Source organism: Botryllus schlosseri, chromosome 2 (genome assembly GCF_051294905.1).
Source record: "Botryllus schlosseri isolate E-star chromosome 2, Bs_hap1, whole genome shotgun sequence".
In the NCBI taxonomy this organism is placed as follows: Eukaryota; Metazoa; Chordata; class Ascidiacea; order Stolidobranchia; family Styelidae; genus Botryllus; species Botryllus schlosseri.
Genome location: NC_137237.1, coordinates 14,975,460 through 14,990,018, shown reverse-complemented (window position 1 = coordinate 14,990,018; position 14,559 = coordinate 14,975,460). Strand labels below are relative to the sequence as shown.

Below are 14,559 nucleotides of genomic sequence, written 5' to 3'. Positions count from 1 at the left end.
TGTTGACACAGTCGCCAAATATTATTGTTAGGCTGTCAAGATGAACAAAAGTTTGTTTCCAAAGCATAATGAGCAGTGGTAAATCTAGTAATTCACTTCTTCGACGCATAAGAACATTAGTAAACACACGATTCCCAAATGAGATAGTAGTTGTTGGTAAATAGATCACGTCGCTAGACCTTTGCCTCGTTGTCTCGCTTTCCTATATACTCTTCGCTGGGAAGCATTGCGGGATGCTAATTATCGAAATATAATATGGGCTTTCTGATCTAATCAAAATGCCTTCACACACGTCTTTTTCACGAGCTGCCGTCGAGTTTTGATCTTATTACAAAGCGTTCGATGTGTCGTGAAATGTGGGAGATGTACCGCAGCCTACGTAATCTGAGTTTTGAAGTAAGACATATATTCGACTTCACACAGAAAGCGCCTGATTTCTAACAAATCATTTGGCGAAAGACACACGCATCCTACCAAGCCAACAAAATACTCTTGACATTTTTATATTTGAGTATTGTAACTGATGAATGATACTACAAACTACATGATCATAATAAATCCGTGACGGCAAAATTTTCATTCTCGCTGTACATTGTAACCACTTACAAGTTATGGCGGGACCTGCGATATTCGAATATCGTATTCAGAGAGAGACATGATATTCTTTCTCGCCTGCACCATCGAGATGCTTTGGCGACGGAGTTGCGATACGGCCCCATGAGGTCATCTAGTCTGCGCCCCCGTTTTTTTTTCTCCTCCATGCTATCCGTGATTGCTGAGCGCCTAGCAGGATAGCTGCGGATACCATTTTTCGAGTCTTTGGTATGATCCGGCCGGGGATAGAACCCACGACCTACCGCTCGAGAAGCCGGACGCATAACCATTACACTATCTCGCTCAATTCTAGATATTCCAGACCCATTTGGTCCAGATAATTAAACATTTCCGCGAAACCACCTATGTTCCCGCAGTTTGGCCAACAAACAAACTGTTCTAGATTTTGACAGTACATGCATCTGGAAACCTGAAATGTCTATTTGCACATGACTACCCTAACAATACTGACTACGTCACGACGGATTGCGGAAAAACGTAGCGTCTAGTCATGATTATATTGTCATTCCCGTTGGATTTTAAAGACATGGACCCTCATCCCTCAACGGCCGTCGGCCCTTGCTACAAGAAAATTAAACCCGATGATTTTGCCTGCGATATGCTCAACCCAAATTACATATACACACAAAAGTAACGAGAATAATCATGTGATTTTATTAACAATAAAAACGGCACATTATAGGTTATCAGAAGCTCAATTTCGATGTTAATCACAAGTCGATAGCGTTAACCAGGGCTGTGGAGTGGGAGTAACAAATTTCTTCTAGTGCCCCTCCGAGCTGTACCTGGGCAATATCAAACGGATTGAGTTTGTCCGACTACTCTAATGCGAAGTCAACTGCTTTTAAATGTCGTTAAATATAGCAAATATAATAGGAGGCATTATAAAAGCAATTATTACCGTTATTAGTGACATTGTTGGTAACCTGGTTTATACAAATTATGATCAATCGAAGTGCATCTTTCTAACCAACAAAAAATTACTGATTAATCGACATATGCGTGCAAAATTGTTCATTGTCACGGTATCAGAGTGGCTATATTGCCCGGTAGTTGAGGAAATGTCACTCATAAAACAGATGCAAATTCATTCGAGCACAACTCTTCACTTAACAAGATCAAAAGCAGTCCAAGAATACTTGAGTAAGTCGTTCCAATAGGAAAATCTCATTCGTGTACTCGTATTGTGATTTTCTCATTAGGAGTGGATTAAAAACAATATAATTGTATCCCTTGCGTTTCATTTGTACCTCTCCTAAACAGGACTGCACTTGTTCTGCTTTTAATCACATTCAATTATTTAAGTATAGGGTATTCTTTTGGAATTTTTTACAATATGAAAATCGGTTGCCCGACATACGAGCATGAAATTAACCCTTATATATATCGTAACCCTAACCCACCTCTAATCCGTAATTTACCCCACACGCTCATGTGTCGCATGCCGAGGTCAAAGTGTCGCATGCTATTATGTCGCATGCTCAATTGCTCATATGTTCAAGGACCATGAAATTCATCTGACTGTCAGAATCGAATTGTATGAAGAAGATCAGATCTGGAGTCGCAAGTGGATGAGGTCACGTTTCAAGAATTGGATATAGACTGCACCGACTCCACGGCCCTGCTAACTACGCTAAGTATAATAGAATGCGTTGGTCTGTAAGACCGGGCCAGAAAATCTGTCCCACGCTGATCTGTAACATTTGCCACTGCTCCACAATCTTTCTGGTTGCATCCTGGACAGTGGCTTGTTGCGCGACTTGAACGAGAGTTCAATTCTTCCTGTGACCGCCATCATCTCCATCGTAGTCGGAGCCGCTACCGTCATCAATAGACGAGCTGTCGGGATCCGATTGGTCGATATACCTCACGGCGGAAGTGCTGGCCGCGGCGTATTCGTCCTTGATGATGACGGCGGTGGCTTTCTCGGCGGCCGTTCGTTTGGAATGCTGTACCGGAGATGGCGAGTGCTGGGTAGACTTGGCGTCAGCATACGGGCTGGATTCGGCTGGTTATGAATAACATAATATCAAAATGAACAATGAATAAATATACACCTAATATGTACGTACATTGTACAGTAGCCCACTTTATAGTATGTGACCGCCCTACCAAATCGGTTTTTTGAAATTACCTTCATTCGCTACTGCAACTTGAAGTAGCTTTACATGTCTTGGAAATCACAATTTATACTTGTAATTGAGTAGATATCTGCCATATTACTTCTCCTTTAGTAGCAACACAGACTACTTTTACCACTTCTATAACCGATACCGATTAATACTCCAGTATCAAGTAGATTACTCATGTTCAAAAGGCATGTTTTTGAGCAGTTGGTTTCTTCTGCAGTTCTGAACCCACGAGAGGTCTATATCTATGTCTGTTTCATATGGAAGCAACGGAAATATCAAATATACATAACATAACGGCTTCATTACACTGGAATAAAAGCTAACGCCAAGTCAAACTGGACACTGCCAGGATAGAAAATTGCGGCGAACAGAGGTCGGACAACCTAATTTGTGTCGTGAATTACCTGATCTTGTTTGCGAGTCAGACTTTGGCGGAGTAGGTTTGCTTGCTAGCTTCAACGCCAGTTTTTTCTCTTTCCCCATCAGATTTCGCATCTTTTGAAGGATGAACTCAGGCAACTTAAAAACTTGCATCTCCTCTCTTATGACGTGCGGGCTTTCCCTGAGAAAAGGGTGACATTCGGGTAACGTCCGCAGCACTATCATATCCAGCCGAGATCAAAGGGGGATTCACCTTGAGTAGCATATTTTGTCTTTATGACGTCACATAGACTTCGTGGAGCACGTTACTACTCTTTTTCATGGCTTGTTTTTTCACTGACACATGGAGGTGGCGGTGTAATTAACCATCGCATAGAAGAGGGCGACCGCGATCGCCACAGAGAACTGTGCACGAATGCTTGCTTTTCGATGGCTTTACTAGTCCTATAACCGAGTGTGTAGCACGCGCTAAAATAATCAGACCTAATTGCTAGCACGCACGTCATTCAGTTAGTTACTACACAGTAGGCCTACACACCGGGATAAGACCTTGAGCACCAGAGAAAATTGTCAGCTGATATCATTAGGTTAACTTCATTAGGTGAACTTCACCAGGTTACTATGCCTACTCAATTCTCTAGTTCAGCGCCAACATGGGCCTGTATTTTTAGGGTTGTAATGACTCGAGTCATGACTCGACTCGAGTCACGTTTTTCAGATGACTCGACTTGACTCGAGTCATTTTCTCAAAATACGGAAATGACTCGACTCGAGTCAATTTGTGTATTGACTCGACTTGGACTCGAGTCATTGTGCTTGACTTGGACTCGAGTCATTGTGCTTGACTCGAACCAAGTCAAATGACTCGAGACTCAGACGGCCAAGACCGACGTTTCATTATAATTTCGAGGAATAGTACAGTAATCACACTATGGGGATTTCGTCTATTGGTACTGGTACTTGAAAACACGTCCAGAAACTGCTAAAAATGACGAAAATTAGTATATTATAAATGCGAACCATTCGATATCACCAAACGGAGTTATAAAAAGTGGATTCAACAAGCCTTTAACTGTAAACTGGGAAGTCAACATAATGACTTGGACTCGACTCGAGTCATAATACCATGACTCGGACTCGAACCTCTGCTCGGTGACTTGGACTCGGACTTGACTCGGTGGTGAATTGAAAATGACTCGACTTGACTCGAGTCAAAACTATAAAACTGAGATTGACTTGTGACTCGGAGCCTTGTGACTTGGTTACAACCCTGCTGTATTTCAACGACAGCAGGCCACCTAACAATCGGGAATGTGGATCACTAGGCTTGTAATTTGAAACGTAATCTTGTAATGGAAGAAAGTTACCAAGTCAGCAACTGCCACAGCTGAAATGTAGCTGAACAGCGCAGAATGCGTACGAAATTAGCTTAATATAATTTTCCTTTCGACTGAATCGGCGCATAATTTGATCATTTGTTACGGTATTTAACCTATGAAAAATGCAAAGTTGCACACACTTACTTGTATTCGTTCTCTAAAAGGTCATATATGTCATCAGCGATGAGTATGAAAGTCTGCAAATGGGGGAGTGTTAGTTACTGCCGGTGATGGAGCCGGATTAGAAAATGTAGCAGAGGAAAAGTTCTTGGATGGCGGGCATATCACTTCGAGCAAAATATAGACTTGAACTAAAAAAAAAAATTGCGGTGTACTCGGTGATCGAATGGCACATATGTGGGCCAGGAAAAGCAACAAGTTCCGCTGCATGGGATACTTCTGAAAGGTGATGCCGTCGAGACTTGAAGAACATTGATCACTCACATTTTTCCCTCCCGTGGCCATCATGCAATTGTTTTTCACCATCCACTTTTTATCTTCCGGATCGCTAGAATACTGAAATAAAGCAGAAATCCATCGATCGCCAGAAATGCCTCCAAAACTAACAATATTACATAGATTACAGAACTACAAAAACTTTCCCACTTCAAATTGCTGCTGGAGTATGTAAACAACTTAACATTCTTGAATAAATATTGTGCTCTGACTTAAAATGAAACATATAACCAAATATACTACATAAGAGACAACATTCAGCGACCAAACAATGCAGAAACTACACAAATGAAATCGAAAAATAGCAGGCTCGGCGACTCCACATCTCACTGTGATGGGAATTTCTTTGAAAACTTCTGCAAGCATCTTTTATCTGGCTGCGCATTCAAGAAGATGTGAAAGCTTTCAAGAGCTTCTACGATGCACTGAGACATTGACAACAACATGCAACAAGTCATACAAAATTTTGAACATCATAAATGGGTGGAAAGTAACATCACAGTAGATAATTTGGGGTCGTATTGGCCATAATCTATCATGATCCGGGAAAATAGTCTTCAAGAAGAATATATTAAAGATGCTGACTGCCGAGATAAGGAATTCAAGTCGAGGTCCTATATCCATGCAAGATTATCTGCATATGAAACTGAATCCAACCACATTGATATACCAGAAAATAATCGCGGACATTCATAAATGTTCCGCCCATATTAGTGGTACAACACATGATCCGCCTAGACATAAAAAAATATACATGCTATAGAGCAGGGGTTCTCAACCCGCGGACGGTTATTTTGCGGCCCGCGACATCTTTCATTATGAACGCAATTACTACTGGCACAGTATTGTTATAGAAGACCAATGTGTCATATTTGTCGAAGAACAGTTGTTGTAACGAAGCGTAGAAGCTTAAAATTATGCCGCGATCGTTTCTTCTGGAGTTATACATATCGTCTGATATTAAAGAAAACGTTGTTAGTTGGGTGTCATGCTCAGCAGCCACATTTCGAGGCATTGTTAATATTGTCGACGACGTTACAGAAGCATTGTTCAAAATTACTTGGAATATTGCAAAACCCAGGAATATACTAGAGAAGATGTGACTTCAATAAAATTTTAAGGTACTGTCCGTATATTCGCTGTTTCCGGAATTTGACAGCAAGGCCAACATCACTCGACAAAGTTCGTAGCTACAGTTGTGTGATTGAACAAACGAATAGTTACCAGAAGATTACAGCAATGCAAGTCGAATTTTTATCGCATGTTCTTGAACATGTTGTCACGTAGACTACTTTAGCCTAGCATTGGACGAATCCACCTACTTCACACACACTGCTAAGCTAATTATCCAGGTGCATTTCATTACACTGGACATATTTCTGGAGGAAATGCTGACTGGGCAAACTTGGGAAGGGGACCAGTGAAAAACATTAACTTGACAAAGCTGACTTCTGTAACTATTGGCGCAGCGCTCCGGCCATGGAAGAAAAGGAGAAGGGCTGAATGGTTTCCTCGGAAATTAGTTCAAACGCGTGACTTCTTCTCATATAACTGAGAGCTAAAAGTGATAATGGCCTCTCAACGAAGAAGTTACCGTAATTTTATACTTGCTCGCTCACGCACTGGAACAGAGAGTTCGGTTCTCTGGTGGAAGGGTTTGGAGGTGCATATACCGACTTGGCAACGAATGCAATGCAGGAACGGCCAACCCTTGGCCCGCGGGCCAAATGTGGTCCACGAGAAGGTTTCGAAATTAGTTACATTAACATCAGATAATTGCAAGGCCAACCAAAATTTGATTAGCCTGACCATGAAATTTGATGATGACTAAACGATCAGTTCCAACTCATTGGCGTAGCCAGGGGCAAGTCGCATTTATCGCAGATCTTTGTATATAACCATGAAGTAGAATATTTCGCATTTCGCTTGATTTGTTGTCACTCGATTTCTTGCATTTAGTATTGGAGCCCCTCCTGAACATTATAAATTCGACTAATTTTTAGTTTTGAATCTAAATATATTCGCAATTAGGAGATAACGTGTCATCCAACATGCGACTTCGCAGCTCAGATCGTCGGCGATGAAACATTTGCAAAAATGATAGAGGTTTGTTCACGGAAACCTTCGGTATTGCTATGTCTCAACGCCGAATAATCCTGTCCTTACCAAATGAACCCAGTGGTATACAGAGGCGACCCCCAATATATGCTAGTAACATATATATTGATCGAATTCATTCACTACCTTTAAAAATATTTCACGCTTCGCGCGACCAGGACATGGTTGCACACTGCACAGTTAAACACCGAGTTTTCATGACATAATTATATAAATTATAACGCGTAGTAATATAAGTTTTGTTTTCAACGTTACCTAATTCAGTTCGCTCCAATCGGACGACTAAGGTCATCAACATTCAAGTGGCCCGCGCAATGGTTCTTAAATGTCATGTGGCCCTTTGGCCGAAAAGGTTGGCTGCGCCTGCTCTAGAATGCATTAAAATGTAAGAAATACCCGCATACGACTGATAAATAGGCTCCAATACCCTAAATTTAATAGTAGCCCACAAATACATGGTGAATATGTTCTGCGGCCCGCAGCGTCTTTTGATGGTAAAATGCGGCCCGTTATACGAGGGAAGTTGAGAACCCCTGCTATAGAGTTTGAACTTACTTTGAACAATTCCGGATGCTTCATGTATATTCGTCCTCGAGTAGCGCCCAATCCCAGAGCTCTACAAAAATATTATCCACGAATGAAAGAAAGCGTCAACGCAACAGATATACAACACGAACTTGTTTGCCCTGGTTCCCATGATGAATTTGGTTTCAGTCGTCAGTCTGTCTGGATCCCACTGCAAAAGCAAGAGGTAAGAGTCAACAGCAATCAGCCTTTGACATTCGCGCACCAACCCAGGCTGATACAGCATAATAAGGAAATAACATCTAAATTAGAAATTCGATACGACAACGGAGGAAATTACCCAAGCTACATCCGCATTTAATTGCAAAAATAGGATTCAATAACTTACATTCTCGCGGGCTGCTTGCTCACGTGCATGAAGCGGGCTGCCATACCTTCGAGATGTGTTTGGGCGACTTCGTTTCTGTTGAAAAATCATATTTATAGATCGGACCGACAGCGTTCATTGATGTGTTTTTATCATTCAACAATCACAGAAGAGATTATGATTTGTGTACTCATCAGACAGAAATTACAACTGACATATACGGGGATTTCGTTCAAGATTTGATATTTCCAAGTAGTACAAGGGACGGATAAGCACTGTAAACTGTCCGCTTGCAAAACCCGCTATCAAACGAAACCAACACGCAATAAGTGGTATGTTGCATCTTATAGGTGAAAATTCATTGTCAAGTTCAGTCGAACACTGCAGCTTGCATGTATCACTTTCATTACTCCCAGCATATATCGCAGGCAGCTTATGCATGCAAATTTACAGTCAACATCAAGGTCCTGACTTCTTCAATTCGTTTTCGAATAATGTCCATTATAATTTTGATCATAAATATTTCTGATGACAATTTTGACCATGCACTCGATCGTCCAAGTAGTACACATAGGGCAGGCCAGTTTTTACCACAGTATTTACTGAAGCTTGAGCAAAATGGTCAATACAATGTTACAAAATCAAAACTAAATCTTACAGCTCTGGGAGTTGGTGACAACGATCTTCGCGGAGAGCTTTTCGCGAGCCTCTGAAAATAAACGCACAAGTGGGAACGCTCGTTATTAATAGAGCGCAACAGAACCACATACCTTGGACCACGGAAAGTCTGGGCTAGGCACTCGTTTCACCATCAGACGATTTGGTAACGAAGAGGCAACTGAATATAAAAAGACAAGCTGATCACAATCGCAATATCCATGTTTCTTTTCTGCCTGGGCACAGCAATACAAGTACTTGAAAATACAAGACACTGACTTCAACACTATAAAATGTACGAGGTCACAAGAGCTGGGGTCAAAAATGAAGACCGGCACGTGACTTGGTCTGGGCAAAACCAACCGACCTGACCGATTCGATTTCAAGTCAAGTATCAAGCTTTGAGTCAAGTACCACAGAGAGCACCACTCAATGTGTACAGTGTACTGTAGTAGATTATCAAAGAAAATTGCAAAGTTCAAGTATGTACCTTTATACGATCACACAGAATATAATGCTCTGGGTTGAACTTTGAACACTACTCGAAAATCCTGTGTGCTCGGCAACAAAGCAACATGCAAGACCCATTTTGCATGTGGATACTAAGATATAGCGGTAAGTTACGTCATCAAAATAGTTCTTTAAAAGGGGTGTATAATTTCAGCACCAATTCTACTCGACTTGTTGAGCCAAGTCCTACACCTAACCCCAATAAATTGGTATCTTAGATGTATTGCACTTGGATATTTTGGTACCCGGTACTAATTAATCGCATTTAGAGAACAATGTAAAATGTCTTACCAACAGAAGCTTTGGATGACGGCACGCTAGTAGGAACTTCCGAGGATTCGGGAGGCGTTTGAGTGACATTAGCGGGCTTGGCGATTTCAAATAACGTCTTACAATGATCCAAAGCATCACAACATAATTTATACACCTGAAAGATTGGTTAAGATTTCAGTGCAATATCAACAGGTTTGAACAATAATCGTAGACAAGGGCTGGGCCAAGGGTTCTTGAACTTGTTGATCGCGGACCCCTTCAAGTTTTGTGGGCGGTCGGGACAAGCTGAACTCTATTCAGGCTTACCAAGTCTAAAATAAGATAACAGATCATCGACAAGATAGTGACAGTCAGCCGCGTAGCCAGCCAAAAAATATAGGGGGGGTTTGGATTTTTTCAAATTTACCGATATAGTATCGATTCAGTAGGGTTAAGTACATGCGTAAATGACGATTATACAAGCTTATATCGGAGAACTTACGCGTATGATAAGCTTTTTACAAAGTCCAGAAGTGCTGTCAATTAGCGACATGAACAAAAATCCGTTCGGGTACATTCAGTTTTGCGACGTCACTCTAGCCAGTATGACATAACAATCGCTAATCAGCGCATAAACCTAACGGCATTGTCTCTAAACTATCAAGAGATAGGGGCCAGAGCCTGCGAGGCCCAAAACACGATGTCTTGCTCCAGGCCTATTGCAGATGCGATTGTGTAGGCCAGTGATGATATCGTGCGCACCAGGCCTACTGCAAATGCGAATGTGTAGGTTAGTGATGGCATTGTACCAAGGCTGTGGAGTCAGTGGAGTCGGAGTCTGGGTAATTTTCGCTTGATAGAGTCGGAGTCGTGAAAACTATAATAGCTGGAGTCGGAGTCGTGGGGAAAATACTGACTGGAGTCAGAGTTTGTGAGAATGACCCTGACTTCAACTTCCCTATCATGAAAACATTTGCTTTCAAAGAATTTTCAATATAGTTTTTGCGTACCACCAATCACTGTTATTAATAACCATACAGATCAAGTGTGGCCAGCCCGTGGCACGCAGGCCAAATTTGGCACACGAGAAGGTTAGGTGTGGCCTGCGAGGTAATTCTCGAAATTATTTATGACATCAGGTGCAATTGCGAGGCCAACCAAAATTTGATTAGCATGACCGCGAAATTTGATGATGACTAAAACAACAGTTCTGACGCATTGACGCATCCAGGGGGCCAGCCACATTTATCCCAGATCTTCGTTTATGACCATAAAGTAGTATATTTCATAGCAGATTTATTTGACTTGAAATTTTTCTCGGTACTTCGCATGATTCATTGTCACTAAATTTCTTGCATTCAGTATTTGAGCCCCCTTCTGAAAATTATAAATACATATTATTCACAGAATTGAGTCCAACTATATTCGCAATTAGGAGATAATGTATCGTCCAACATGCGGCTTCGCTTGTGCACTCGCAGCGAGATCGTCGACAAAACATTTGCACAAAATGATAGAGGCTGATACCGTCGATTTTGCATGTCTAAACGTTGACCATACAGATGCGACCCCCGATGTATGTTAGCAACATATTGATATAATTCAGTCATTATCTTGCAAAATAATTTCGCGGTGCGCGCGACCAGGACTTATTGCGCACTGCACAGTTGCACGACATATTGTTATTAATTTTAGAGCGTATTAATATAAGTCTTGTTTGCAATGTTACCTAATTCGGTTCACTCCTATCAGACGACTAAAAAAGGTTATCAACATTCCAGTTGCCCGCGCAATGGTTCGTAAATCTCACGTGTCCCTTTGGCCGAAAAAGTTGCCCACCCCTGATGTAGATAAAATTATACATTACTTGCAAATTACAACTCAGTTGCACAGGGAAAGAAAATCGCAATATGCGCTTTCGCAATGCAGTCAAAATTGATGCAATTTTTGGAATGATACCATGATACTGTGACAGAGCAAATGCATCGGCTGGTTTTGTGAAATTGTAAAAATGATGTATATTTGACCAAACGATGCTTCCCACTCGACAAAATTAAAAATATTTGTAGTGTAGCTTAGCTGTTTGGGTCGAACAAATGATTAAGAAAGACTGCAAGTCCCAATCCTTGAATACTTGATTAAGTGCATGTAGACTAGACATGGGCTATGGTCTTTGACTACTTAACTAAATTCCATTGAAGACCAATGTCTATGAGTAGTAAGAGTGTGTGTGCTTGTAATCAGTATAGTGTGCGATGACAAAATTAGTAGGTTTAATCTCTTTATCAGTTGCTGACTCATACACAAGAGCTACACTTGAATTTTTTATCTACATTTTTATTGTACAGGATTGGATATCTGCCATATTTGAATGATCCATACATTTCAGGATATTAGAGAGTCCATGTAATAAAAACTTAAAAAAGGATATTTAGCAAATCTTTCTTTCATGTTAATTGCATAGTGGATAATTCGAGCTGTGCCACAATGAAACAATTTAGCATGCCACCGTTAATCATATGTTTGCATATGTTTAATGGTTGTATGATAGTCATTCAAATGTGTGGAGCCGGAGCCGGTGGTAAAATTTACCGACACCACAGCCCCTGCATTGTACGCACCAGGCCTATTGCAGATAAGATTGTTCAGGCCAGCGGAACTAGGCTTGTTGCAAGCACGATAAATCAAGCTAGCGACAATCAATGACCTAGCTCTGCAAACAATGACCTATTTTTGGTGTACAAAATGAAAAACTATATCAGTGGGAGATCTCGTTATGTTGTGCGCAGACGATTCGCTAATTGGCAACATGTTTTACACTAATTGGCCATACCCCACACGCAACACTGGTAATACAATATACTGAACTCCCAACCCCCCTGGCTATGCGCCAGGTCAACGTTCCCATCACGATGTCATTCTCAAAGGATAATCTGTTTTTGTAGTTTCTTGATGACATATTGCCCTTTCAGTGAACCCCTAAAACTAGTTCGAGTACCCACAAAATGTCTGTGGAGTCCAGTTTAAGAACCCCTGGCCTTGGCAGAGATGCCAAACCATTAAATGTGCTCATACACACTGGATGTGGTCAAATATGAATTATGATTAAACCACATTCTGATTCATGGGTATTAAAGTACGGTAATATTATATGTACCGGTACAGAAATATTGATCAATATATAAAGATAGTCCCTTTATGACACTTTATTACGGTTTAATCATACTTATAAAGAGTTGATACCGTCAGAAAATTTCACAAAATTTATCATATTAAAACAGGATGAGACCAATTCTCATCAAATATCGATAAAAGATGAAAAAAATATTCCTTACCATAGTGCTAGCATTCAAATCACAATCCGGCGTAAAATTGGAAAAAGGTTCGGCTTGCATGTTCGCAACAACGTTTTCAGCAGCATCTCGATAAACCTAAAACCACAAGAGAATATTCTCAGTTTGTAGAACGGAAAGGCAGAATTATTATAATTGGATGGACCATATTTCACAGCTAACCATAAATGACTGACAAGGTCTGCCGCTCACTCAAGTCAAGTATAAAAATAGGTCTACATATTAAATTAGTCTTTATGCTATGTTATATAGTTGCCTATATTGACAGCTAAGAACACTTCCTGTATCCCCTGTGTAAACCCTGATGAGTGTCAGCCGAAAAGCTTCCAGAATAAATATCAATATATTATTTAAATGTATCATGAAGTTCTGTACTACAAAGCGTCACTTCCGGTATGGTAGTTCAATTTTAAAGTCAGCAAAAAACATGAAGATTGCAAAAGAGGAATCACCGAGTAAAAAAATCGGTTGACTCATTTATAAACATCATAGTTCAACAGTACAGGAGTGCAAATATATAGACAACTTTTGAAACTTGTTTGCATACAGCCTCCTTGCCTTTTAACAGCAGCGAAGGCATAGGGGCTTAGTAATGTATGACGTAGACAGAGTCACTTTTATTCGCCCTTCGACTATTACGCGCATGGAAATGGAGCCAGATCTCAAGTCCAGATCTGGAAACCATTTCAAGTTTTTTCACATCAACTATACAGGAATCCAATGGACATTTCGGTGGTGTATATAACCAGAGTTCGGATTTGATATGAAATAATAGGTTTCGCCAGGGCTGGGGGTCAGATTCAGAGTTAGAGTAATAATGAGAAAAGACTCTTATTTTGATTAATGATTAGGCTACCATACTCACTGATAAATACTTTTTGAATACTTCAACAATGTCATAATTGATGGCAGGCTGCAAAACCGTTCTGACAAGATCAAGAGATTCTGTCGCATTTGCTCTGCACCGCGGCATAGCACCGTAATGACTTCCTCTTTTTCGTAGGGTATGAGGATTATCTTGTTGGTAGACACTAAACGGTTGCTGTGGAATAAGTAGAATTTCATAAGAAAATACCGTTACAATCTCATGCACTCCCTTTGTCTAGTGACGTACAATATCCACCATTGTTGTATCGCGATGCTTTTCTGCCTTAATTGGGGCGGCTGTAGGCCAGAATGTTGTTGAAACATATCCCCGAGGAACAAAAACTTCGGCAGTCATTCTCTAGAATGGATACAGATGCCCACAGATCTTCTTGGATGTAAATAAACTAATTCTCGAAACTCTAAAAGATTACTTGATTGCCACCGCGATCACACGAGAGAAACTGCTGTAGAACAGAAAGGGGTAATTAATTAATTACCGACGGCGCCACGGCGACACCACAGAAATCATAGCATAATCATGATTTTTACTGAGCCCTGAGAGCATGCTACTAGTTAAATAAGAAAAATATGAAATTACATCGCATACGATTCGCTATTTTCTCCTCTTCCTCGCGCACTGTGTAGCTTTCGATCACAAATCACACTCCAATGCCTCAGCCGGATCCGCGAGATTGAGCAAATAAAATCAACGAAGGCTTTCTCTATAGAAATTAAACATGGAACGGCAACGACCGATTTTGCAGCTTCGTTCCGCTTCGCCGGGGCTGGAGTGGAGAATTGTTTTGCGTAAGCGACTGTAGGATTTCTGGCAATCCAAAAGCTATCTTCCAGAGCGCAGAAATTACCGAATCTGGTCTTGATCGAAAGCTACTGTTGCGCCGATTCCGAAAATATACATTAAAATAATTATCAGGCACTGATCCACC

At 40.9% G+C, this 14,559-nt stretch overlaps 1 protein-coding gene across 2 annotated transcripts; it reads right to left on the bottom strand.

The window, feature by feature from the left end:
* Positions 1–1,246: 1,246 nt before the first annotated feature.
* Positions 1,247–14,324, bottom strand: LOC145433771 (deoxynucleotidyltransferase terminal-interacting protein 1-like). Of its 2 annotated transcripts, XM_080310976.1 has the most exons (14): positions 14,211–14,324; positions 13,860–13,970; positions 13,611–13,787; positions 12,728–12,823; positions 9,432–9,567; positions 8,744–8,811; positions 8,632–8,682; positions 7,995–8,069; positions 7,759–7,817; positions 7,637–7,697; positions 4,952–5,023; positions 4,652–4,704; positions 3,152–3,309; positions 1,247–2,623 (listed from the first exon to the last, which is right to left on the bottom strand). In XM_080310976.1, exons 2-14 carry the CDS (start codon positions 13,965–13,967, stop codon positions 2,388–2,390), a joined length of 1,350 nt encoding a protein of 449 aa, XP_080167102.1. In that variant the 5' UTR covers positions 13,968–13,970; positions 14,211–14,324; the 3' UTR covers positions 1,247–2,387. The 2 variants fall into 2 exon arrangements, with proteins under 2 accessions (XP_080167102.1, XP_080167101.1); XM_080310975.1 differs by lacking the exon at positions 14,211–14,324 and having other exon boundaries at positions 13,860–14,076.
* Between the last annotated feature and the right edge of the window lie 235 nt (positions 14,325–14,559).